Genomic DNA, 27,572 nt, shown 5'->3' on the forward strand with positions numbered 1-27,572 from the left:
CTGGTATAAAGAAACCTTCACTCAAGTCAATGGTCCCTTATGGGAAGAAAATCTGTAAGCATTTCTCCATTTTCAGTGGGTATGGGACAGCATTTTAATGCGGAAAAGCAGATGCAATAATTTTTCCTTTAAAATTGGTAAAGAAAGTTAGTCTGCTTAAGTAAGCTGTCATTTCTCCATCATTGTAAGTTTTTATGAATACTCCAAGGAAAGTTTTATCAGACATAGAAGAGAAAGGAATACAGACTTAGATAACACTTGATGTTCCTTCTAACCCTCTGTGACTGTGATGTAAAACTGTATCTTAGACTTATACTGTAGCTGTCAGTGTTGACCTGTTGTTAGAGCAGGGTTTCAGCTTGTTTCAGTGCGGCTGTGGCTCATTTTGCCAGGCTTACAAATCTGGGCACTGGGAGATAGCCTTCTGCTGGTGGGGTGGATTTTTACTTTGCACAAATGTGATAAATACTGGGTTTTTTTCTTCCACACATTTATTCATTTTAATAATTTCTGACTAGTTCTGAGCAGTTTTGCATAGTACCATATATATGTCAGTTCTGATGCTTCCCGTTTAAGATATTCTTCCCAGTCCATTTTGTTCCTTCTCCAGAGCCAAAGGAGTTATTTGCTACAGACCGCCTTAACCTTGGATAAAACCTTACTGTTTCATTTAAAATAAAATACCACCATGTCTGTCTCACAATTTCATCTTGCTTAGCGTTAAGTACTGCTAAGAGTCATAGTATCATATAACTAATCCTCCAAGTCTTCCTCCTTCTCTTTGATGCTTGCTTCTATTGCATGGATCTGAATTGTTCTGCTTGTTCACTTACTAGCCCAGAACACCTCTGCTAAGGCTTCACATCTGACTAAGTTTAGTACAACTCAGTTGAAGTGTCAGGGTCAACTGAACACCTGTTTTGTAGAAGTGTACCAGTAAGGCTGAATGAGAAAGTTTCTTTTCTATGCCTGTATTTTACTTTCACATTACAGCTAAAGAATACACAAAAAAAAAAAAAAAAAAAAAATAGATGGAGGACCCAGAGATCTGTCAGGAGGTTCGGAAATTATTTATGACAGATTTCAACTATTACTCTGTGAGTACTGATTACATATCTGACAAGCAAGTGCAAGAGTGGCATGTCATCAAGCATGTCCACTGAGAGCTAGTAACAGACAACAGGACTTGTGATCAGATCCTGACTGTTGAGATACTACAGCAGAGTAACGCTGCAGCAAAGATGAGAGGGAGGGAGAAGTGGCAGGGGGTGAGCCATCCTACAGTTTTCTTTGGTTTTCTTAAAATAAACTTGAAATACTGTTTATAATGGTACACAGTTAGAATTTGACATGTTATATTTGCCAGTGTTTGCAAGTAATTCCTGAGTTTACTAAGGTAATGCTAGAATGAAAGACATTTTTTTTGGACAGTATTTGATATATTCAGACTTCATCATCCACTATGTGCAAATGTCAGCAGTCATTGCTCAGAAAAGTGGCCGGATGCCAATATCCAAGTATAGATTTACCTGGGGACCTATATGGTTTCTTGCCCTCTAGCAATAGCTGCTTAGGCAGCAGGCATAATCTGGATACATGATTTAGGATGGTAGTGCAGCCCTCCCCACTTGCATGTCAGCTCTCTCCAGTTCTGGGCTTTACCCATTCATCCACCTCTCATGGTAAGAGGTATTTGTACATATTTTGTTGTCTTAAACTGGGAATTCCTTTGAACTTTACAGAAGTAGGAAGTTACTGCTTTTCTTGCATTTGAAGAATCTGAAGTAACCAGGCTGCACGGGGACCTTTGGATTTTCTCCTACCCACCCTGACAAAGAGAATTCACTGTTTCGGGATTTGAATATCAGCTACATTTTTTGTTGAGTCTGCGGTTACAGTCTGCATTATGACAACTATTGCTGGAGTCTACAGAGGATGCTGTGGCCAGCATAAAGTAACTTCCTTATTGAAATCCATTCTTAATCACCCATGAAATTAACTATTGGAGTCTGCCTTCAAGTTGGCACAGTCTAATAGTAGGGGTTTTAAAAATATTTAACAACATCTTTGGAAACAGAACTTTTCTGTTCTTTATTTATATGTTTTTGGATGTTGGCTCTTGCATGAGAAAAGTGCTGTATGCTTTAATACTGAATTTAGAAATCTTGTGGTTTCTGTTGGCACTGTGAGGGAGCAGCTAGTATGAGACTCTGGTACTTGATGAGAGCATTTTTGTGTTTTAATTATTAGACACATGAATACAGAGCCAACTGAGTTCAGCTATTGTGTTTACTGCCTTTCTTTTATTCAGCATTAAAAACAATAATTTTTCTGGATTACTATCTCTAACATGATCTGCAGCTTGAAATCAGAAAAAAGCTGAAGTATCATCAGTTTTTTCTTTACACAGGGAACAAAAAATTGCAGGGGGATTCTATTTAGGGATGTTGAAGTGTAATGTTCAGGATTTATAACTCAGCTCAATGCTTCATTTCAAGATAGCTGAACAATGAATTAGCAGTGCACATAGGATTTTTCTGCCTTGTGAAGGTTCTAGTTAGGGTAGCCCATGTTGCTACTCTGGCAGCCAGGCCAGACTCCTCATCCCAAAGTGTGTGCCCTGAGAAGCATCACATGGCTTAACAAAGAGGAACCACAGGTTGGATGGCAAATGTTACTCCTTAATGGAACCTGAGGCTTTGGGGGAAACTGAGGCATGTGAAAGCCTGGTTGTGGTACCATAAGTAGGTAGATTTCAAAGTTTAAATCAACATGTCCATATATGTGAAACAACTTACATCTTTTACTAGGTTGAAAATACCCCAAGAAAGTGTTAAGTGTTTTAAAGGAAAAATTATATTGTTTCAGACAAATTAATTCCTCCTTCTCTTAGGTAAAGTTGCTCTTCTGAATCTGCATTTTCTATGAAAAATCAATTATATGGAAAACATCTGATCAGGTCTAATAATGCCTTTTAAAAAAATATAAACTTTACTTGCTAAACAAAGTATTTCAAATGATAACTAAAATTTTAGAGCCAAATTGCTATTTTCTAAGAATTTTTTTTTAAAATGCGTCTCACTGGAACAATTTCTCTTAAATAACAAAAATACCTTTTTTCCTGGATTAGTATTAAATTTATCCTTTTGCATTAATCTCTTGCATTATACTTAAGAAATTTATAAATGCTACACTTCTACAGGTTTTTAATAGAGAAGGAGAAAAAAAACTGACATTTTCATCTGTGGGAGTTTTGCAATTAAATTCTGGGCTTATTGACATAGAAGGAATACAGTGCTTTTGATTGCTTTTGCAAGTGTTAGTGATACTTGTTTCAAACATTTCATATTTCACAGTGCTTAATGGAAAAAAAGACACACAAGTAAAATAATTGTGCTTTACCTGCCAGTTTATAAAACAACTATGGCTTCATAATAGCTGTAACACCTGGGCAAAATTATGAAGATTTTATTTAATACCAAGTAACGTGTCAAATTACCATCTTCATGACAGTGCTTGTAACATACATAGTACACTGTACCCCATATCATAGAAATAAGAATATGAACAAGTGTTTAGAACTTACAAGAAGTTCTCTGTGTATTTTTAAATTACATGGTGAGAAGCACATGGAAACTTCAAAATTGAGACTCAGATGCTTTTGGCCAAGGAAAACAGTGGTAACAAAGAAATTTGTGTAAAATTTTAATTACTTGTTTTTCACATTAAAAATATATTTCAGAAAGAATGTTAAACTAACCAACAGGTCTCCCCAGAGGTAAAATCTAATCTACAGACCACAAGAAATGTCAAGCAATGTAAAAATATGCTACCTGTTGGTTTTGTGTAGGAAAACTACTGAATGTGCATTTAGAAAGAAGAGAAAAAACAAAATTATTTTTCAGTTAGCATTGGATTAGGAACACTAGAAATTTACTACGTCCTTAGGTTAATAGCAGCAACCACATAACCATCGTCATAAACAACCAGGGCCTAAATTTGGAGCACAATATATGTTGCAGGCATACAATAAACAAAAACAAATCATGGAAGAAAATTCAAAAGCTTTTAGAGTATTGTGATTTTAAGTATGATTGGGTTTGATAAAACTTTCAATAGTAAAAGGATAAAAGAAAAATTAGGAATCTAAGGAAAATAAGTGCTAATTTTTTAGGTCTTCTACAGTTACTTAGCAAGGAATGGATGTTGTTTTGTTGAATTGCTTTAATTTTTCCCAGTTTGTAATGGAAACCTCTGTGAAGGATCTGGGAGGGTAGTTAGTGTCTGCTCACGTAGGATTCCTTTTCATGTTCACTTTAATTTACATGATATGTCCAGTGTCTTTTGTTCTACATTAGACCTAACTGAGTGGCTACTTGGAAATAACTTCATCACTTTTCTGGTGAAATGTGGCAATTATTTAACACCCTGTATGATTTAAGACAGGAAATGAAGTGCTGTCTTAGTAAATTGCAGAGAAATTTTCATAAGGAAATGTAATTACCCAGGCTAAAAATTGGCCAGAATATCAGGTTAAAATTACTGCATATGCAAGAAGTTCTCAGTTTGCTATTTTATCTGAGAGGTGACTTCAAGTAATATTATATGAATTCAGAATCACGATGGATTACTTTTGAGATCCTAATGCTTGTGATGTCTCACACTATAAGGTAGTGAATCTAATGTTGATTTAAAATAGATTTTCCACCTTACTGAAATGGTGTTGTTTCTTGCCATACTGTATGGGGTTATTTTAAGGTTTCCCCCTCGGCCAGTGATCAAACTTGTACACTCTTATAGGATCATAGAATGGTTTGGGTTGGAAGAGACCATAAAGATCACCCAGTTCCAACCCTCCTGCCATGGGTAGGGACACCTTCCACCAGACCAGGTTGCTGAAAGCCCTGTCTAACCTGGCCTCAAACATTTCCAGGGAAAGGGGCATCTACCACCTCTCCGGGCAACCTGTTCCAGTGCTTCACCACTGTCGTTGTAAGAAATTTCTTCCTTATATCTAATCTAAATCTACCCTCCTTCAGTTTAAAATTGTTACCCGTCATCCTATCACTACACCCCCTGATAAGGGTCCCCCCCCACCTTTCCTGTAGCCCCCTTTCAGTACTGGAAGGCCACTATAAGGTCTGCCCAGAGCCCTCTCTTCTCCAGGCTGAACACCCCCAACTCTCTCAGCCTGTCCGTGTACAGGAGGTGCTCCAGCCCCCTGATCATCTTTGTGACCCTCCTCTGGCCCCACTTGAGCAGGTCCGTGTCCTTCTGATGTCGGGGGCCCCAGAGCTGGACACAGCACTGCAGGGGGGATCTCATGAGAGCGGAGCAGAGGGGCAGAATCACTTCCCTTGACCTGCAGGCCACACTGCTCTTGATACAGCCCAGGACACGGTTGGCTTTTTGGGCTGTGAGTGCACATTGCTGGCTCACATTCAGCTTTTCATCCACCAGTACCCCCAAGCCCTTCTCCACAGGGCTGCTCTCGATCCCTTCATGCCCCAACCTATATTGATAGTGGGGGTTGCCCCAACCCGGGTACAGGACTTTGCACATGGCCTTGTTGAACCTCATGAGTTTCACATAGACCCACTTCTTGAGCTTGGGAATCTAATGAAGTGTAATGAAATTACTGTTAAAAGTGACATCACTACATGCTGCATCGATCTGTATGTTTTAAAATTTTTATTGCATCCGTACTGTGCTTTACTTTGGACAAGAGTGGTTAGATCTGGGTTTGATCAATATGTTTATAACTTTTTATTCCATTCTGATGATTCTATTCTTAACATGTTACGATAAATATGTTTCGCTGCATTCCAGTAACTATTCTCTTTCTTAAACCTTGGCACTGGAGTTCATTTTTTTTTGTGAAATCTGTTTCATTTCCATTTGTCCTCTGTTAACTTTTCAGTATACTTCAGGTAGCTTTTTCAAATAAGGATCATGAATTGAAAAGATTCCTTAGTATAAGAAAAAAAATTAAGTAACTTGTTCAAAACAGTAGAGGGTTTTGCTTTTCAAATTAAAAATTGAAACAACTTAAACTCCTAAACTCTCCTCACATCCCCTTTGGAAACTCCCTCCTTTACTGTAACTTTGTGGTCTTGATGATATTCACAGAGAAGTTGATTTACTGAATAAAGAAGTTCTTTAAGTTTTCAGTTTTGGAACATTACCAGTGTGTCTGAACCCAGGTTTCAAATTTTACTGGCATTTTGTTGGCAAACCAATTTTTTGGAGTCCTTTCTTATTTGGGTATGTTTCCTGACACCTTTGGCTGTATGGTACTGTGTTTTAAAATTCTCTTTTTCTTTTTTTTAGAGGAAAAGCCTATAAACATATACAAAGGTCTAATTATAAAATACCTGGTATAAAAATAGAGAGACAAGAAAATGAACAGCTGAAAAATGCAGTGAGCAGAAAAAATGAGCATTTAATGGTAGAGTTTTACCCTGCCTGTTTGGCAGGCCTGATTCTCAAAGCAATTCCACAAGCAAAGCATGCACTATTCTGAGACCATATTATGGTAATTTAAATCAAGCATAAGTACCTGGGTGGTAAGAAAGAGCTATCCGCTGGCCTCTTTTACTGTTGCTTCCCTTTTGCCAGCAGCAGTGTTCATTTATGGTGAGCCAGATTAGAGCATTGATCCAGCTGAAAAATAGCTCACGTGAATTTGCCCTATTTACAGTCTTTTTGTAAACTGCAGTTTTGTTGAAACTACACTGTTATTAGTGCACTGCTCTCAAAGACTAACCAACTAGCCAAAGTATATATAAGTTGCTAACCTATGTCATTCATAGTATTAACAGATGATTCCTTGGTGAAAATATCATGTCTTGTATAGGACAATCTTCTTTTTATAGTATTCGTTGAAGTAAGGTACAAGAAACTACCCGTCCAAGGTGCCAGTACTTTTTTATTTTTCCACAAGTCTGAGACAATCCCTTAATGCTTTTTCTCACTGATGTAGGACTTTAATGTATCTGAGGGGTTCAAAGATAATCTGACACTAAATGGTCCTTTCTGTACTAACTTTGCTATAGGGAAACCCGCTATAAAGTGAAAGAAGCTGTGAATTTTTGCAATAGAACAGAAGAGTGCATTCACGTAATAGTGTATTCTGGCACATATTTTGCCTGCTAGATATAGGCAAAGTTATAATAGTGCAGAGCAGTAAGATTCCTATCATTTAAATAAGCCTCAGTAGGATTAACAGTTTAGGTGTTGTTCTACCTGTTTCAGCTGTGGGAGTCAGTCTTTTGGGAACCTACATATTGCACCTGGTCATGTATAAAGTGGAAGAGGGATAAAATTAAATATGTAGGCTAGTAATTGAAAATTACTTTAATCTAGGATGCTACTTGGGATAAGGGATTCCGATGAACCACCTTTGTGCTAAGTTGTTAATTTAGTAATTAGTAGCTAATGGCTAGTTTCTGGCTGATTTCAACCAAATGTAACAGACAGCTTGGAACAGCAGAGATACGAAGTTTCTGTACATTTCCTGGAGTCAAAGAATCACTCGGGTTGGAATGGATCTTTGAAGGTCTCTAGTCCAACCTCCCTTCTTTTAAGCAGGGAGAGCAATGAATTCAGCTTGCTCAGGGCTTTTTCCATCCAGATCTTGAAAATCTCCAAGGACAGAAATGCTCCACAGCCTCTCTGGACATCTTATTTCAATGCTTAGTTATCCTCAAAGGTCAGTGTTATTCGCAAACTTGATTAATGTGTGTGCCATTTCCTCCTACAGGTCATTAGTAAAGATATTAAGATATTAAATAGGATAGGTTTCAGGATAAACCCCTGAGGAACTGCAGTTGTGTCCAGCCTACATATAGAGTACAAACCATTACTTTTCAATTTCAGAATCCAGACACATCTTGCTCATCTGCTAGTGCATCCATCTAGACCACAATTGTCAAACTTGGATACAAGGGTGCTGTGAAGGACCATCTTGAAGTTGGTTGCAACATTTGCCCTTCTCCATTCATCTGGGCCTTCCCCTGACCTCCATGACCATGATAATAGAAATCAGCCTTGATGTGCCATCAGCCAGCCCTCTCAGCACTCTCAGATGCATCCCATCTGCTCTCATGGATTTGTATGAGTTATGATTTCTTAAGAGATTGATGAGATCAATCCCTTTCTGCTGTTTGCATTTACTCCTCTCCTTATCTGTATTTGTAAAGGCATGGGTGACCTTGCTGATGAAGATTAGGGCAAAGAAAGCATTGAGTAACTCAGCCTTGGGTTTATCTGCTGTGCTTTTGCCTCAGTCAGCTGTGAGCCCACATTTTCCTTGTTTATTCTTATCATGTAGCAGTAAAAATTCTTGTTGCCATGTTTCTTGCCAATCTCTACTATAGTTAAGCTTCAGCTTTCCTAACATCATCCTTGCTTATCTGGACAATGTTTCTACATTTCTCCTTTGTAGCATTTCTGCTTTCTTCCATCTCTTTTGTATGTTCTCTTTACAGTCATGAATTCCCTTCTTAGCCAATCCCCAGACTGTTTGTTCATCTACTTACTTTCCTCAGTGTTGTGATGGACCATTATTTTGTCTGGGAGGTTGTCTTTAAAGACCAGGTCTGTTGAGCTCCCTTGCCCTTCAGGGCTGCCTCTCATATGATCCCATCTAACGGGTCCCTGAATAAACTGAATTCTGCTCTCATGAAATCCAAGGTTTGTACGCTTTTATTTGCCTTCCCTGTTCCTCTTAGGATCCTGGACAGCATTGGTTCGTGGTTGCTACAGCCATAGCTGCCACAGGTCACCACCTACCCAGTCAGCTCTCCTCTGTTTGTAGAAGATTGAGTCGATCACCCCAGCTGATCATCTGACATTTGTGTCTGATACACGCTTGTCCATAGCATCCCCCACAAGTCAGCTGGATTGCTTGCATCCCACTTGGTTTGCCTTTTAACAGATATTGGGAGATGGGAGTCTCCCATTGGAATCAGGATCTGTGATCTGCAGATGTCCTCAAGTTGCTCAAAGAGACTTTTTAGACTTTCTCCTCCTGATTAGCTGGTCTGTAACAGACTCCCACTGGGATGTCATTCTTGATGGCTTCTCCTCTGATCATGGCCCACCAGCTCTCAGTCAGTCTACTGCCTGTTTTCTGCTGCTGTTTAAGCTCCTTCAGGTATTTCATGTTCTCATAAAAACAGGCTTCCATGTAGGAGAGAGAGACCCAGATCAGTGCTGCCAGCAAGGAGTCTGCAGCGGGGACTTGAGAGTTACCTGTCCTGCTTGGCCAGCAAGCCTTCTGGCAGGCCAGTCAGCACACAGAGCTTGGTATCAGACACAGAATCATGCAGTTGAAGGCTATGGAAATGAAATGGAGAGCAATGGAGGTGAGTTTAGGAAAAATATTCATAGGCACACCGCTTATTTTCAAATTGGACATACTGGACAGAACCAGTGGATATAAAGTAGTAAAGCAAGTGTTCAGGGCACCTTTTTGTCCAAAAGAAGATAAGAAACTAGTCAAAAGGCATATTCTTCTCAATTTGACTAAAAATTGAAATGTTTTTTTACATTACTTTTATAATGCTTTATAAACAAGCTATTTGAGAGTGAAATTTTCAGACAAGGAACTTGAAGGGAGAAATCTGTTCATAACTTACCCTGTGCCCAGGTATTTTAACATCTGGAATGTAATGCTGCCTGTTGTAATACCTCTGCAATACTGTAACACAGCAGGATGCATTAATGAGAGTTTCAATCCTAAACCCACAACATCAATGAAATTTATAGTTGTCAGGCCATTAACATTATTCAAACATAGTTATTGTGGTTTCAATTCCCATTTTACATTCGTGTAGCAAGAAATGTTGTTGTGTTGACTAGCCATGAAGACGGAGTCCTCCTTAGACTTGAAATTTCTATAAAACAATTAATTATTGTTTATTACTCTTGACAACATTCATAGTACACTACAGGGCAGGAGGAGGGTATTTGTATAAAAAATTGTGCTAGAATCTCTCTCTTAACATTTCAGCTGGTTTTATATTCTTCAATACCAAAAGTGCCTTGCTCATGTTTTGGAAAATACCACAAAAATGTTCAAAGCAGAAAAGAAAAATTTACATAAAATTCTAGTATCATCTTCTACGGTCATGTAGGTTTCATGTGATATTCTTCCTGATAGATAAATTTGTTTTCAGATGTTTCATGTTTCCCTACTCTTATATCTCAGTGTGGTCTTTTGATTTAATATGTAAAGCAAGTTAGTTAAACAGCACAAAGAAGAACAGAGAATTTCTTGAAGGAAAAAAATTCAGGGGGAAAATGTGGTGAGCACTGTGATTAAGTCACTCTGCAGAAAAATGAAATTGTTAAATCTGAAACTGATTAAGCTGAAAGAAAAGAAGGGAAGTCAGTATGTAAAAAAGTGCACGTACGGTTACTCCTTCTGGTAAGGAAAATCCAAGAAAAAACTAGCAAGCACACACAATTTACAAAGCTCTCCCAGAAAAAACTAACAAGCACACACAATTTACAAAGCTCTGAAGTTTGGGGGGGCAGTTGTGTGGGGTTTTTTATTATCACAGGCTTCGTGGTAATTCCAGCACAATCTCAGGAAGCAGTAAAAATAAATCTATCTGTCTCTCGCTATATCAATCAGGGTATTAACAACTTCCCCACGTTGTGTCCATTAAAGAATTGCTTCATGGCCCTTAAAAGTACAAACTTGGTCTCTGTATTTAATATGTTGTTACCTGCTGCCAAGCCTCTAATAGCTACATTCATATGTTCTGTTAATCATATCTCTTTGTTCTAGAAGCCTGTGTTTCGGATTCATAATTAACTTTTTTTCCTGCTCTGATTATTTTCTTCCCATCATGGCAGCACATGAATCTTTTTTTTTTCCCTTGCCTATTTAAAAACAAATATGTGAATGGAGAAGGAACAAAAATCAGTGTATTTTGACAAAGCCTGTAATCTCTTCCTAACTGTACTTCCAAATTTAAATTAGATTTTCATGTTGCAAAACCATGAACTTGGTGGTGTAACTGAAATCATGCTGTTCCCAGAAGACAGGGCTGAAGCCTCATGAGCTACAGAGGATTTTCCTTTAGGTCCCAGCATAAGAAGACGTATATTTTTAATGTTTAAGGTTGGTGGTAGATAGGTGAGCCTGGTCTCAGTATGTATTCCTTAGGGTCTAAAGGAAAAAATTATGGTGCTGTATTTCACATGAACCAAAAGGGGACTGCCAAGAGATCTTCTGGCTATTGCTCTTTGACTGTGTCTCACTGATTCAGGAATAATGTGGGAAAACACTGTGGAGCCTGTTAGGGCTTCTGTCAGTTTGGGCTGAAGTATTTCTAATTAGCGAAGACATCTGTAGTCCAGACTTTGCTTGGGCCCTCCAATAAGCTCCTATTATGATCATCATGAAAGCAAGTCAGCCATTTGAAAGATATTCTGAATCCTTGGCGGTCCTACTTGCATTTTGCTACCGATACTTGTTGCCTGCCTGAAGGTGTGTGTGGGCAGTGAGGGGACGCTTCTGCTCGCAGCTGGTCCTTGCTGCCCATGGATACTTGCTTGAATGCAGAACTTGAAACACCTTTCATAGGTATCTGAAATTCAGGGGAAATAATTTTGAATGGTACTCTTTGCCGATTTGGACTGCACTTATTGCCAAGACAAGATTGCTTTTACATGAATGAACAATGTGATATTTGTGCCCATATTAGAAGTACATTTGTAGGCTATACATCACTTCTGGGTTTACCTTGCTGGCAACATCCTGAATATCTGTTTTATCTGTTAAATAACTCTTCCTGAAAAAGTGAAACAGAGGAGGATCTTAGTACAGTTCAGATCTGTTTTAAAGTGGCTTGAACAAAGTTCTCAAAGTAGGGTTTTTTTCTTCTTTCTTTAAGTCTAGCATTGACTCATTTGGTGGTGTTAAAGTGCACTTTCTACTTATCCCCAGAGGAAAGTTAGTATTCTTTTAAGTGAAACTATTTTAAAAGCAGAACACAAGCCTAAAATAAGCCAGTGTTCTCTAGAGTTCTCAGAAGGTGTAGATTTATTTACTGTAGTTAAATCATAATTAGTTCTCAGGGGATAGTGTATCTTTTAAACTGCTTTATTGCCACCGTATTGGTTTTCTAAATAATCAGAAACTGCTGCTCTTATATTCTGTAGTATGAACAAAAATATGCTGTAAGTAGAAACAAATGTGTAGAATTGCTAGTTGTCACTTACTGAAGATAATGACACGCAAAAAATAAACACTTCAAGAAAACACGAAGAAATACAAAACGTGTGTTATCAGAAGGCACCTTGAATGAACTATGGCTGTAACTTTTTCCAGTGTAATAGATAATGTTTTACATTATCATTTTTCCAGTTAACCTTTTTTTAATATTCAAATGCTTTTTGGTCAAGAATAAACATTAACTGAAAACGGATAAATGGTAGTGCAATGTTAATGTAAAATATTACCTGATATTTAAGCCTGATTTTCATGAATGTAGCTTAGTGTTCCAGCTGATAAGCATGGGGTTTTTTTTTTCCTAATTGGCAGGTTAATGTTCGAGTTGCCTGAGGAGATGGGTTTAATAGCAATTGCTGTTCGGCAAACACAAGGGAAAGGTAAGTTTCCTTCTCGTGCCAATAAATGTGTATTAAACATATGAGATGGGACATTTTAATGCCACCTAGCTGCCTTAAAGATACATTATGAGTATTTTTATAATACAATATGTAGAATAATCACGTCCTCTTCTCCTCCCGCTTGAACTGTGGATTTAAATTCAAAGCCTAAGTTAATAGAGACCAAAGTAAACATTTCCAGGATGTTTGGTGGCTTTTGCAGAAATGATTTAGTGGTCTTCTAGTTTCTGCCAAAAAGTCTCCCCGGTCATGGAAATTGCCATCACTACATTTAGTGTAATACAAGTCAGACTCCCAAATCAGAACTCCTTTTGAATTAACTGAACAAGGCTGGGTCTTGATTTGCTCCGAGATGGAGGTTTCTTGAGTCTGCAGGGCCTGCCTGAACTGTCATATGGGCTTTCACAATCTTTTGCAGCTAAGTATAAGCAAGTTCTGTCTCCTTCCCAGGAAGGTGCTAGCGTTGATTTAAAAGCCACGTTCATTTTATTAGTAGAACACGGTGCCCGGCCTTATAAGCTCTTCTGAGCACAGATCTACAAGAAGAGGGTTACCTGGCTTTTGGAACAGATCTAGCTTGTGTCAAGTTGATTCACAGTGTGGTTGAATTTCTAGTTTCACAGAGAGTAACTTCACGGATACTTCTTCACTTAAACAAAGCAAGGTTTTTTTGAACTGTGTATGTTACCTTTTCAGGAAAATCCTGAAAGCATGTCATTTAGGACATTCTAGGAAATTGAGTAGCAGTGTGCCCATTGAACAACCTGCTGGGTTTTTTAAGAAAATGCTTTGCACTTTAACCATTTTTATTTCAAAATTAGTTTGGAAACTCCATTACAGGACTTACAGTAGATTCTTGGATGGAAACTACTGAACCTTTCTCTTTTGTAGTTGTCTACATTAACAAAGTGATCTTTTTTATAAATATCTTTTTCATAAGTTAATTTTTTTTCTCTCCCTCCCCAGGTCGTGGTGGAAATGTTTGGCTCAGTCCCGTGGGCTGTGCACTATCCACTTTACATATCGCCATTCCTCTACATTCCAACCTGGGCCAGAGAATTCCTTTTATTCAACACCTGGTGTCCTTGGCAGTGGTAGAATCGGTTAGATCAATACCAGGATATGAGGTATGTCATTCTAATTTATCTCAAAACTCCTGTTTCCATTTTCATTAAATTCAGATTTTAGCTATGTCTTCTGTGTGTAAAATGACTGAATGCATAATACAGTTCTTCAGCACTAATATAGTGGTAAACTTAGCCTTCATACATGCTTGATTATTTATATGTTTTAAGAAATCTACTATACGTATGATGAATACTGTCCTTTACGGAGCTGATTAAGTATACTACACTCGTTTAGCTCATAATCTTATGAAATTTAATACTCAGTCATCAGCAGTAAAGAAAACGTCAATTTTGTTTGTCTAACAGTTGAGTTAATTTGCTTTGATTTTGAAGGAGTTAGGGAAGGGGGAGGAGGAAAAAATGAATAAAACTGACAAATCCTTTTCTACTTTTTCTGTTGTTGCTGTTTCAGTGGTCACTTTATCCCTTTTAAAGGATTTTTCCAACCCTTGTTTAAGGTTAAGAACTGATTTCTAAAGCAAGAACTTAGGAGTATTGCTCTCAAGAGGGAATCAAGTGTCCTGTCATCAGTATTAAAATGAAGAACCAGTCTTCTTCATCACCTCATATATCTCCTTTTTAATGTTACCATTTCCTAATATTTGCTAACTATAAAACTTTGGTATTTTACAGAAGTAGTTAACTAAAGCATATGTTTCCTATATTACAGAAAATCAATGACTTATACACATTTACACATGAACTTTATTATAGTGGCACCCAGTAGCTTTGCTGTAGTTTAGGGTCTGTCAGCCTTTCTATTAAAACCTTCTAACTTCAGTGCTTCATAACTTGACTATAAAAACAAAATGCTTCAGGCTAAAATTTGCAATATAAAATATTTGGCTAGAGTGAATAATTTAACCATTTAAAATGGAAGGGACAAGAGTTAGTTTTATAAAATATGAGTCTGACTGGGAAAGGAGTTAATTTATGAATGGAGGTGGTTTTGCTTCTGTATGCCTACCCTGGTCTACTGTTGCATTTTTTATTCTGTTCCATTCAAGAGGAAAAAGGTGACTGAAATACAAAATATTAATATAAAAATAGTACATATCAATAATGCACATATTGTACATAAGACAAGTACAATACATAGCTTACTATGACGAAGGCAAAGCTATGAATCCCTTTGATAGTACATCCACCCTAGAAAATGGGTGAAACCAATGTTAAGGATCTGGACTCAAGTATGTTAAAGCAAAGAAGTTCAGAGATTTATGAGAAACTCAGTGCTTAAATTTCCCCTTTAGACTTAGGTAACACAGGGCTTTGCTTTATGTCAGATGAACATCCGTGCCATGCAGACTGCAGGAGCTGCAAACAGCGGGCTAATCGTAGATGAGGTTTCATTCTCTCCTCCAAATTTCCATACTGCTGTGGGTGTATGTCAGAATCTTCATAATACTTTAACACACTTTAGTGTCGTTTGCTATGCTCAAAGCCCATTTCAGGATTTCGATTCAAAAATCTGAAATACCTGTGTCTCAGTTTATCAGCCAGTCATCATTTTTAGGATTGCCGTGAATGTTGACTATCCTAAGCAGGCAGCAACCGAGGCCTTTGTTCTGGGTCCTCACAGAGGAAATGCTGACTGCTCAGTTGGAAGTTTTACTGTCAGATGTTAGTGCTGCAAATGCAAATGGGCCTTACATTGAGAGATTGCTTTGCTTTCCCGTTCTAGGAACAGCAGACATCTCTCTCTAGTAAGTGAAGATGAGAATGTGCTCCATTTCCAGAATATTTTGTGACGCCTATCATTTGTTTGACACACAGATAGTTATGCAGTACCTTGTAACTCCATTTTGTGGCAAAGCCTCTGCTGCATAGTGTACATCACGAGATTACCCAGTTGGCTTGTTTGTTCTTCATGCTTGCTGCCAGTTCATTTGCAGAGCTAGTGTCTGGTGTCTTACAGGTGTATGTTTTTCTTAAGTAAGATCTACTGAATAGCTCTTGGGAAGATCTATTACCAGTGATAATACTATTTAACTGCGTCATACTTTGCATGTCTCAAGAGGCTTCTATAAATCTTTTCCCAGTGCGAAGAGTCGAATTGTTTTCCGTAATGAGTATGAATTGGTGATACTCTCTCTTAGAATGCTTTGATAGCAAAATCAGGTAGTATTTCCTGTCATTGTACGTGTAATGGACTCCTCTCTGGCCTTTAAATCTGTCAGGAAAGTAGACATGGACCCAGGTGCAGTTTTCACACATCCTGTAAAGGGATTTCATAATCTACAATAGGAGGGAATGCGACGCTTGTAGTCCTGGAGCACCTCCCATAATTTGCCCCTGGGGATACAGTCATATGCAGTTTTTCAAACTGCAGGAAGCACATTTGCTTTCTTTTTGTGTTTAAGTAGCCGGTGCAAAGTTCAGTTCAGTTCTGTGGTTTCAACAAAAACTTCTCTATTGCGCTGGAATGGTGTCACACAGCACAGTTTGTGTTTCCAGCTCCATGGTGTTGCTTGAGCGTAGCTGTCGAAAGCGTGAATATATTTAGGACATTACTGAAGTATTTACATAGTTGTGAACTGGAATTTCTTCTGTCTGCTAAATTTCCTTTCTGAAATTCAAGATGTCATTGTCTCCTTTTCTGGTTTCTGCAAGGATTCTCAAATACAGCGTTGATGTTAGTGTGGGCTTACCCTGATTGTTTATCGGTAGTAAGCCACAGTGGCTACCAGACTTTGCACCTTTCCTGAATAGATCTTTTAAATCTTTAATAGGCACTTGTGAATGAAGGAAATGAATTCTATAAAACTTCACAATTCTGAGACTGAAAATCCCTAGTATCTCTAGTCCCCCGTTTGGTCACTCTAAGCCTTTATTATCTGCTATAATTTTATTTTTTTTAAATAGGTGTTTTTCTCTGACAGCTGCTAACCTCCTTATTAAATCGTGTAACCATGTTACTGATTTTTTCAGTAACATTTGTGGAGCACTTAAATAGGTTCTCATTATGAAGAGCAGTTGACAGTATCACATTCAGTATGGCAGAGGTACAGAAAATAAATAATATGGAGTGATGAATAAGCTGTGTTCTTACTATCAAAGAGCAAAGTGTTTCTAAATGTATTTTTTCTTTCTTCAGGATATTGATCTGCGAGTAAAATGGCCAAATGATATTTACTACAGTGATCTTATGAAACTTGGTGGAGTTCTGGTAAACTCTACGCTTATTGAAACAACATTTCATATACTTATTGGTAATTGTCTATTTTCAAGCTTTTCCATACGTTTTTCCTGAATAAATTTGTTATTAATGTCTTTGTGAGTTCAAGTGATAAGGACAAGAACAAATAATGACAGCAGTCATAAGGAAATAAAGCACAATATTAAATCAAAAGGAAGCACAAAAAGTAAATGTTTTAATTCTTCTTAATAATTCCACATGCTTGACAAGGAAAACATAAATGCAAGCATCTGGGCTGATGTAGTGGAGTTCAAAGAAAGAGGATTGCGGAAAAGAGGGAAAATGTCCTCCTTTATCTATTGAAAAACTAGTAGGAATGTATCAATTCTTTTCAATTTTTTTTTTTTTTTTGAAACAATACAAATAGTTAAATGAAGACCATGCCTTTTAAATGTGGAGAAAAGGAGCTACATACACATAGTAATGCTTTAATTTCTCCTTTCATCCTTTTAAAATGTATACAAAACTTGTTTCTGTTGATGCCTTCCTAGAAACTGGAATATTGCTAGTGAAGAAGCAGTGAAGTAATGATTTGATTAATTGATCACTTTCCTTAGTTCTCTCAAAAAGTAAAATTTGCAAAGTATTTGGGAAGGCTGGGTCAGGGAGCAAAGAGTGACAGTCTGTTCATTGTGAAGACAAACAGTCTACATGGAAACTAGTTCCAAAAGGGTAGCACAGCCAATCTCAAAAAGACTGTACATGTATTTTCCAGCAAGTCCCAGTGCTATAACAGGGAAAGACATTTAAGTGCACAAATAAGTTTTTATCATTTCAGGTCTGATAATCATCCTGCTATTTGTTAAGGAAAATTTTTCCCGTAACCAGCAGCAGGACAGATCTGTCAGACATGCTTAGAAACCTGCCAGGAGAGCTCTAGGTTCTAGTTCCAAAAATAATTGTCTCTGCTATGTCTAAAAAACTAAATGAAAGTTCCTTAGCAAGTCTAAAAGGTTAAAGAAGATGATGATAATATTTCATTTATATTTTAATGTAGCACAGTAGATAAGTAAAGAATCTTGCAAAGAGAGTGTGGGCATGATATCTTTTCTATCAAGGTGCAGTAAATTCTAAGGTGTGAACAAGCAAAACAGTTGAAGTAGTCATCACCTCCTTCTGTGAAACATGCCCAGCCATTAATTTTTCTGTTCAATTGTTTTATGCTCATTTTGTAAATAATCTACGTGTACAGAATAGAAGTTGCACCAAGACACTTAAAAAGTCTCTCTGTACCCTGTCAACCATTTACTGCTTCAAAATGTTTTTCCAGAGCCTGTTCTGATTAACCCAAGAAAAGCAAAAATGGGTCCAAAACTAGTTCATGTTATCCAATGCCTCTTTACACATTACATATTTGGTGTGGACCTTGTGTTTCTTACCCTAAACATCACAACATTCAAATTCAAATGGAAACTTGCTGTATGCATTCTCTCTGATCTCTGTAGGAGTCACCTTGGTGGTGATGGGTCTGAGGTATATACAAAGTTGTACATTTTCAACTTTCTTCCACATGGAAGTTTCTCCAGTTGAAACTTACTTGACACATACTAGTCCAAGGATTTTTCCATCATTTCAGTGATGTATATCACTGGGAGTTGGCGGGGTGACTCATGACATTTAACTTCTTGTGTTAGTTGTATCAGTGAGATCAAACTTCCACAACAGGAAAGGTGAACCAGATACATCATCCCCTTTCTACAGTCATGCAGATTCCTTACCTAGACCTCACTGTTTACATGGCACTCATGAAGAGTATCCCATATATGAGGGTAAGGATCAAAATCAAAGATCATCTACATGGCTTCACTGCTCTGAGGAGTACCTCACAAGAATAAGGCGAAAGACAAACCTGCCTTTTCACCTGTACCACATGCTCAAGGTCTCACAGGTGACAGAGTTCACATTCATACTTTCAAACATGGGGAGTTTTAATTTTTTATTTTTTTAAGAACTTAATTGTTGTGAGACTTTTGGAAGAAGAGTTCTGCAGGAGAATATACTTCATTAATGTAAGGGCCAGACTCAAAACAGATGTAGGTAGCCAAACACAAGTGGAATGCAAGGGAGAGCCAACGTGCTTGACCTGCAAAAGCTCTGTCTGTCTGCCTCTGTGTGCAGCTGAGGCATGTCCCAACAGTGCACAGATGCTGAAGGCAGGGCTTGCTCTAGAACTGGAAGATGTATTAGCCACATCAGCACACTGCACGATCAGTGCATAAATGTTTCTTTTTCACTCTTCTCACATGGGCAGTGCACAGACGCCCTAAGAGTCCTGAGCACCTGATAGATTTCAAATTAACTGGCTACATTTCTGTCACCGTGTTTGTCCCCAGCTGCTTCTGCCTCAGCAGAGCTTGTCATCTCTGTATGTCTCTTGTACCTGTTTCAATTTTTGGATTGCTAAGTAGTGATCTCCGTACATACAGGCCTAAGCACCCTGAGCCTGAAGTTGGACTCCAAAGCCCCATTACACACCTTGACAGCATCCATCACAGCTTAATGGCCACGGATACTCTCTCTTTACTTGTACTGTATTTGAGTGTAAACAGCTGAGTTGGGATTTGCTGGCATGGCACACTATATTTTCTAGTTTGTTTTCCTTTGTTTCTTTCCAATAATACATTTTGCCTCATTTCTGTGGGATCGATGTTTTGGTACTGGTATCACTGTAGCTTTCTTTGCATGCTTTCTCTGACTAGTTAAAAGTCAAAAACTTCTTTTCACTGAAGAGGTCCTTCTCCTCATAGTTAATACGAATTGCTTCCATATATGAATAGTCTCATTAATAGCAAATGTACGAAACAGTGCATCTGGACCTTCTTGCAGATGGCAATGTATCATGTCTAAACCTGATTGACAGACAGGGGTTTTATCCCAAATATCTGAGGAAAGAAAAATCCAAATTATTAGGAGAAAAAAATAAACAGGTAATACAATATATTTCTTTACATCCCTCAAAGCCTGTTTCAGCAGGCTACAAAAAAGGCCCCAAGAGGCATATTTAAATAAGAAAGGCATTCTGCCAACGTTATTCTAGCTGGAGAAATCTCAGCAAGAGGCTTGAGGCTTCTAAAGGATATGCTGTGGTAAGATAGATTAAGCAAACTGGAGTCTTGCACAGCAAAGTTAAATCTTCTGGGCTTTTCAGAGCAAGCCAAACAAGGCTTATCAGCTGAGTAAAAAGGCTTAATTTTCAGAAAACGCAACCAGCTAACTGTAGCAAACAGGTCTCTTAATTAAATTTTAGACTGAAAGATAAAACTCCATCTTAGAGTATGATCAATGATTTACTCTCAATTAGCTAATGACCTGTCAGCTTCCAGAGGATAAAAGAATTTCTCACTCTTATGTTATTGTAAGCAGCGTACAAGTTACCAGTTACCATCTTCCTAACCCTCACTGATGGGATGGCATGTTGTTGAAAGACTGCACTGGATTTGATTCTGCAGCGCTGTGGAGGTGTTTTAAGGGCAAGGAACAAGTAAAATCTATAGTGAGATTTGTAATTACACGAGTAGGAAGATTTAAAGGTGTAAGAGACTGAAGAAAAACAGCCACTGGAAACATCCTTAGAGATAATTGTATCAAGTAGTTGAATAAAGTACTGACTTTCTGGTGGTAACCAAGTGTTCGTATTTACAGACCCTGTCCTCTTCTTTTGGTTTGTCTTCTTCAGGCTTTGGATTTAATGTGAATAACAGCAACCCCACCATATGCATCAATGATCTCATCACAAAATTTAATAAGGAAGAGGGGACAAAGCTGAAGCCTTTAACTACAGACTGTCTTATTGCAAGAACTGTGACTGTGCTAGAGAGGCTTATAGATATTTTTCAGGAGAAAGGACCCAATGGAGTTCTTCCCCGTTACTACAAGTACTGGGTGCACAGGTAAGTATAATGTGCTTCTCAAACTTTCTTGTAAGGAAGTTGGAAAGAACTCACAGATAATTGGTCTTTTTCTACTTTTTTTACTAGATTGCCTTTAATACTAGAGACTTAATTAAAATATGCTCCTGAGTAGGATGTAATTTTTTAAGGGAGAATAAAAATAGCACATAGTGAAATCAATGGACTAGCATGAATTAAAGAATGTTTCTAAATATTTTACAGGTATCATCTCAAAACAAAGAGAATTGGGAATGATTAGTTTAGCTAGTGATGAAGCTGCTATACTCATGTCTTTTATAAAAAAAGCAGACTGCTTGGATTAACTCTGTTAATTCCACAGAAAGAAATTAAAACAGGTAGAAAATGCTGCTGAAAATCATTCTCTGTAAAGAACTAGTGAAGTGGGAAATAAAAATATTCTCCTAGACATTAGTTCTCGAAGGTATTTCTAATTGTTTGTGCAGTGTGCACTAAGTAATTCCTAACGGTCTGCTTCTCTTTGTTCGCAGTGGTAAGCAAGTCCGTCTCCAAAGTGAGGAGGGGCCGCTTGCATGGATAGTTGGGATAGATGATTATGGATTCCTTCAAGTTCACGAAGAAGGCAAGGGTGTCGAGTCCGTGCACCCAGACGGCAACTCTTTTGACATGCTGAGAAACCTCATAGTCCCAAAGCATTAACAGTCCTGAGAGCTGCCAGTGCAAAGGGAGGCTCTTTAGTGTTTGGCACCGAGCGGCTGAACTTGCTTAAAGGTGGGAAGGGTAGTTGATAGCTTGACTATTTTTTTTCCTTCTAACTTTCTGATATCTTTATACTTTGACACAGATAACTTCAACAGATTGCTGAAGGCCTTTTTTCTTTCATATTAACTTTAAACACATCTACGTTGCCATTCATTGTAAGCATCTATTCTTAAAAAGGAGCCTGATTGCCAAGGAACACTGTGCGCTGAACAGAAGTTTGACTTCATTTACACACCATATTTGGGAAACTGAAGTGGCTAAATATTTCCTTTTTGTGTCTCTGTTTTTATTGTACTTTAGCACAATGCAGTACAATATTTAAATTTTTACTATGTTTTTTTTTTTAAAAAAAAAAAACTGAATTGTGGTTTGTGCATTGTCTGCAGGGGAAACAGCTGGAAGAGCTCAGCATATAATTCTGAATTTCTGGGATTATCACTGTGTTTAAATTCAGGTCTAAGTGTAGAGCCTTGCTGATTTCATTCTCTCCATGTGGGCCTGTACAACAATTTATCATCCCGTGCTTTGGTCTCAGGTCTACAACTCTCTCGTGGCTGCCTTGAGTTTTAGGAGAGTTTTCCATCAGCACTTACGAACTGTTGTTGATTATCCAAATTATTTGTACTCTGCTCTTAGTCAATTGGATCCGAGTAGATCATCTCATATCTCCTTTGAGTCGTAGTCTTCCAAGAGGCTTTAGCCCCCATCAGAGTAGCCCACCGGAGCAATGCATCACCTAGCTGCAGTCGTCTTACCCAGGTTATTGTAGAATCCCATGTCAGGAGAGGGAAGTCCTACATAGTTTAGAATTTAATAGTAATTCTGTTGCAATAGCAGTGAAGTGAAGCGAATAAATAAGAGAAAATGCGCAGCTCTTAAAATCCCTGCTGCAAACAACTTCTGCAGTGAAAAAGACAAAACATACAGTTAACTTGTGTCCAAATTCTCTTCCGTCATTTCTGCCGTCACCCTCTTTTCCAAAGCAGGGCATCTGGTTTTGCCGCTAGCCATTAAAGGCGAGAGGTTTGACACGTGCTGGCCTGAAAGCAGCTTGCTTTGGGGCTGGCTGCACGGCTCCAGGTGAGGTGTAACCGGCCTCGGGACGCAGGCAAGGGGGAGCTTCTGTGCGATGGCGGCTTGTCAGGTTTTTCTCCCGGGCGAGGTGAACGGGCACCGGGAGGCTTGGCCACCTCAGCACTTCAAACGTTTCTCTGCAAATGAAAAGTTTGTCGTAGGTGTGATGTGGCCAGCTTCATTTCCTCAAGTAGGCAGCCCTGCTTATTACATTACCTTGTCCCTACTGAAGGTGGATCAGCCAAATTGGTTTCCACAAAGGACTTCTGTCTACTAGCCAGAAATGGGTTTTTTAGGTTAAAGTTCACCTCATAAACAATCTGAACATGTTAGTAGATTGTTTCAGTTACAAAGCCAAGAACTCTTAAAACAAGGAAACTAGTCTGTAATGGTAATTTAGAGTAATCCTCACATATTAGGGTTTAGGTGGTTTGGCACCAAGTGCTAGAAATTAAGTTGTCCCTATTACATTTAGGATTTTATGCTCCGTATCACAGTAGATTTGTCTGTGTGCCTGGTTGTCCGTACCCTGCTGTTTTGTTTTCCCCCATGAGCCGCATCATGTGAGACTGCACACCAGTATTTCATAGGGCTGCACAGTGGCGTGTAGACAGCTGTTAATTGGCATAGTTAAAATGACACACATGAACACCGGTTCTTGCTTTTTCCCACCAGATGCTTTCAAAACTGCTTTAGGCTCTTAATTTTTGGCAACTGCATTTATTGCAGAATCAAATGTTGATGCATATTAAAATCAAATGAAACTTGAGTCTGAGTTAATAAAGTTTAAATAAAAAGAAGAAACCATTTATACATACATATATAAAAAATGTGTGTGTGCACATATGCACACTCACATCTTCCTTGTGCATCTTCATTTCTTTTCTCCCTTTTCCTTCAAGCAGCTTATGAGCCACGCGTGCTGCAGCAGGTCAGCTGTGGAAAACATAGCTCTGGTACTGTTTTTCCAACCACAGAGTTTTACAGAACTTGAGATCTGTACCTCAATCCGATATTTGTAACTCAACCACTGTCTCTGTTTTGGTACTGTCAGGTGCGCCTGTAGGAAGCACCTTTGATTTCACTCCTATTCTAGGTAGGCTGATGAGTGCCTGTAGAGATTTCTTTTCATGATCAGGTCATGCATCAGGTTTTGACTTGAATTACTTCCTTAAAACACGCTCTCCCTTCGCTAGAGACAAGTACTGTAAAAGAATGATGGTGGGAAATGATAGAACACGTTCCTGTGTGAAGGGCCGAATGGACCTGCAAACCTTCACTCAGCTACGCTACCACAGTCTCTGAGCAGCAGGATTTTTTAATAGTAAAATGCTGCAGTGTTTCCTGGCTGCTATTGTTCCTTTTGGATTTCTTCATAGTCTTCGTGTAAAGCTTGTTCTGCTCTCACTTCGAGTTGTTAGTTTTTCTGAAAATGTTTGCATTGGAAAGAAACTTAGCGTTGAACTTCCTTTCTGCAAATGAGAACTGACCGAGCGCGGCTGTGTCGAGGCGTAGGTGGGGGCTGTGGGAATGTACCGCTTTGCCTCTGCTTTTTAGGGGCCTGTTCTGTGCGCATAAAGCTACCTGTTGTCTTGAGAAAACGGCCTTGAGTTGGATTGAGCGTTGGTTATAAACCTGGCTTCTGCTTCAGAAGAGCCAAAGGACATCACAAAGAAGATCCCTGTTGTATAGCGTGAGCAGCTGCGCAAGGTCCTTCCGACTGGCCGCTGGTCCTGCCACGGGAGCAGCCGCCTGCCTCCACCGCCCGCGCCCGAAGCTCCACGGGGAGCGCAGCCAGCAGTCTTACTTTTTTTTATGCCTAACTTGGCACACCCAGAAAGCCACGACGTTTTTGTATCAAAATCACTGTTATTAATGCTCTTTATGTGGGACAGACAAATGTGGTGTAGAGTGTCTCTGGCCATGGGTACGGAGAGAATCGGGCAACTCCAGATCCAGAAGTAATGCATTGAAAATGTTTAATTTCATTCAACTGTCTAGATTAGTAAAACACCTCTTTCATTGTGAGGCTGATGTCATATCTTAAACTATATTCTTGATGAAGTGCTTTCAAAAAACATTTATTGCGGTGTCCATATTTCTGTGGCTTCATTTTTTTCCTCCTGGATTCTGTTACAACATTTCTCATTACACATTGTGAAAATATTTGTAGAGATTGTTTATTGATAGGAAAACTTCTGCCGAGCAGGCCGGGTGTGTTGGCACGTCTGTGTTCAGAAGGAGTAAGCGGGTTGTGTCCAGTCAGCGCCAATGCTGTTTCCAAAGATTTGAAAAAGTAATAATGTACTTAACGTTTAAAAGTTCAAGCAGTGCATCTCGCTTCTAGTAAAAGGTTTTATAAGACTTCAGAGCATTTTTTTAAATATATCCAACAAATATAATTTACTTCAAGGGCTATTACCTAGAAATAATATTAAAGCATTTAATTCTTTATGCTGCTGCTTTATTCTACAACATTTTATTTCATTGCTTTCTCTGATTCAGCTAAAAGACACCATCAGTCTAAAAAATTACTCTCTGCAACTACTTTGGAATATACAGTAGCTATATATTTAAAAAAAAAAAAAAAAAAAAAAGTACAGCTTAATATCTGTCATGAAAAAGATTCGTGCTGCAAAGAGCTTGAATCCTGGGGGTAACTGGTTTGATAAAAGCATTTGCATGCATAAGTTACTGCTGTGATGCACCGCACTGATCAGACACCAAAGAAATTAAATCTGGACTGCAGAAAGAACAGAGGTCAGAAAATACTGTTGTGCCACAGGCTGCGGTCACGTCACACACAGCTGGGAAAAAAGAACTGCAGGGAAGAATTGTAAACTGATGTCGTGTCTGAGCATCTTGCATTAGCGCGTTTCATTAGTGATTCCGTGTTATTTTCAGTTCTCCAAGAGCCTTCCTTTAAAATGCAACCTGGCTAAAATACAATAAATAAAAAGTATCATTGTGTTTTGTAGTGCATTGACTGTCAAATATAGTGTGTAGTACAGTTGAAATAAATTTTCAAATATGCAACATTATTCTGTGTGAAACCCTGTCTTTTGTAGTAAAAAAGAAATCCAACTCACTTTTCCTTTGGCTACAGGATTTTATTAACATTTTAACAGTTTTGTTTTACATAATAAATAAGCAAAAATGCTTTACATTTTTAGGGAATACATATATAATTCTGAGCATTAATAGGTTGTTTGTTTTGCCTGCTTTTTCACCTACATTTGCCAAATAGCTTTTATCTGCATCATATAAAAAAAGCAAATTCTAATGTTCAGGAAAAAATGGAATAATAAAATTTTCTCCGTGTTGTTTTTGAAGTATGACTGACTGAAATGTTGAAAAAATGATTGGTGTCCTGTTCCATGATTTTTAGAGAAATGCTTGTAATCTGGCAGGTTTCCTATTCATTTGCACTTTCTCTCAGTGACGTGTTCTCTAGTTTTACATCTGTTGTCCACCGTGCTTAATTTCATTAAATAACTTTAATACCTTTTTTCAAATTGCAGGGCTACTGCGACCTGGAGAAAAGTCTGTTCCCTTATCACCTTATTTACATTGCAGTGTTTCTGTTAATAGGATAGAACTTTGAGACCCCAGTATGGGATTAACATTTCCAGCTTTACATTTTGGTAGAATATTCCCTCTCCCTCTCTTTCTCTGTCTCATTCCCCATATTGTTTACTCATCAGGTCTGAACTCCCCTAAGAGTTAAAAACCTATCAAGTCGCCTGACAAGGGTATCTACAGTAGCTCAAACAAATACGGTAGAGAGAAATGAGGTTATTTTTCATAATATATTCCAATTCACACTCCACTCTGGTGACATAATTTTTTCCAATTATTAAAAACATTGCCACTGTCAATGGCTGCGCCACATTCTGCGGTACGAGTGTGCTATGAACATCTGTAGTTTAACTGACTGAAAGTCATATATTTTTCTCTCAGAATAATTTACTCACATTCCAGATGTGAACATGCAATTGCTGTTTCTATTTTGGAGTGGCAGGAAAAATGTTTCACACATTTGCTTTTTTAATCACAGGTCTTTTCTGAAACCTGCCCTCTATTATCCTATGTGAATGCATAATTGATTCATTATTGCCCGACAGAGAAAGTTCATGTACCTGAATATCACATACTGTAAAACATCTGCAGGGGAATGATGGAACACCTCCTCTGCTCAGGCTCATCGAATAAAGCCTGGAAGTGTGAATAGCAAGGTAGACGCCGGAAAAATATTTTGTGGTATTTTACTGAAAAATATCAATGGCATTTTTTTTAACCAAAGCCTAATTTGTACGTTCCTGAAAACATGTTTTTATAGTGAGAAGTACTTACAAGAACAGAAAAATAACACCAGACTGACTGCGTGCAGCAGTGCCACTAATGAGGTACAGGGAAAAGTGTAGTATGAGCGTTGTGCATCAGGTTTCTTTTTAATGATGCAAGCAATGTCAGTTACTCCTTTATAGGGCATGGTTTGAATTTAACAAAATTAACAGACAAGTCTTGGCATAACTGTATCTTTGAAGGAGTTGGGCCCATCTATCAGTAACGCTGGCTGGGAAGGCTCTTAACCAGAGCCACTGTAAAACCGACTTGCGTCTCATTGCTTCGATGTATGAAGTCGGGGTGACAGTAACATTCACTCATCACGTTTCTGTGGGCTTGCTGGTGGCTTCTCTGGCGTTGGACAAACCAGGGAGCGCAGTTACATCGAGTGAGTGAATGTGCTGCTTTGGCTCTGCTGGGGTTTTTAAGTCAGTATTCTAGTAATGGCTGATTAGGTTGTTTTGTTTTTTTTTTTTCTGTTTACCACAAAAGACATTTTTCATGCTTTTCTAGCAAATTAAAAAGTCAGACAACCGTGAGCTTCCA

The 27,572-nt window shown here is 38.4% G+C and overlaps 1 protein-coding gene across 3 annotated transcripts in view; it reads left to right on the forward strand.

Moving 5' to 3' along the window:
* HLCS (holocarboxylase synthetase) overlaps positions 1–25,720 on the forward strand; it is a 128,928-nt gene extending 103,208 nt beyond the window's left edge. For all 3 annotated transcript variants that reach the window (XM_042788639.1, XM_033011322.2, XM_033011323.2), the window contains exons 7-11: positions 12,560–12,627; positions 13,615–13,775; positions 16,873–16,987; positions 20,651–20,864; positions 21,374–25,720. In XM_042788639.1, the coding sequence (XP_042644573.1) occupies positions 12,560–12,627; positions 13,615–13,775; positions 16,873–16,987; positions 20,651–20,864; positions 21,374–21,542 (727 nt within the window). In that variant the 3' untranslated portion in view covers positions 21,543–25,720. The remainder of the gene's footprint in view (positions 1–12,559; positions 12,628–13,614; positions 13,776–16,872; positions 16,988–20,650; positions 20,865–21,373) is intronic.
* Positions 25,721–27,572: the final 1,852 nt, after the last annotated feature.

The sequence above is a fragment of the Tyto alba genome, unplaced genomic scaffold (assembly GCF_018691265.1).
Source record: "Tyto alba isolate M040663 unplaced genomic scaffold, T.alba_DEE_v4.0 Super-Scaffold_14, whole genome shotgun sequence".
Classification (NCBI taxonomy): domain Eukaryota; kingdom Metazoa; phylum Chordata; class Aves; order Strigiformes; family Tytonidae; genus Tyto; species Tyto alba.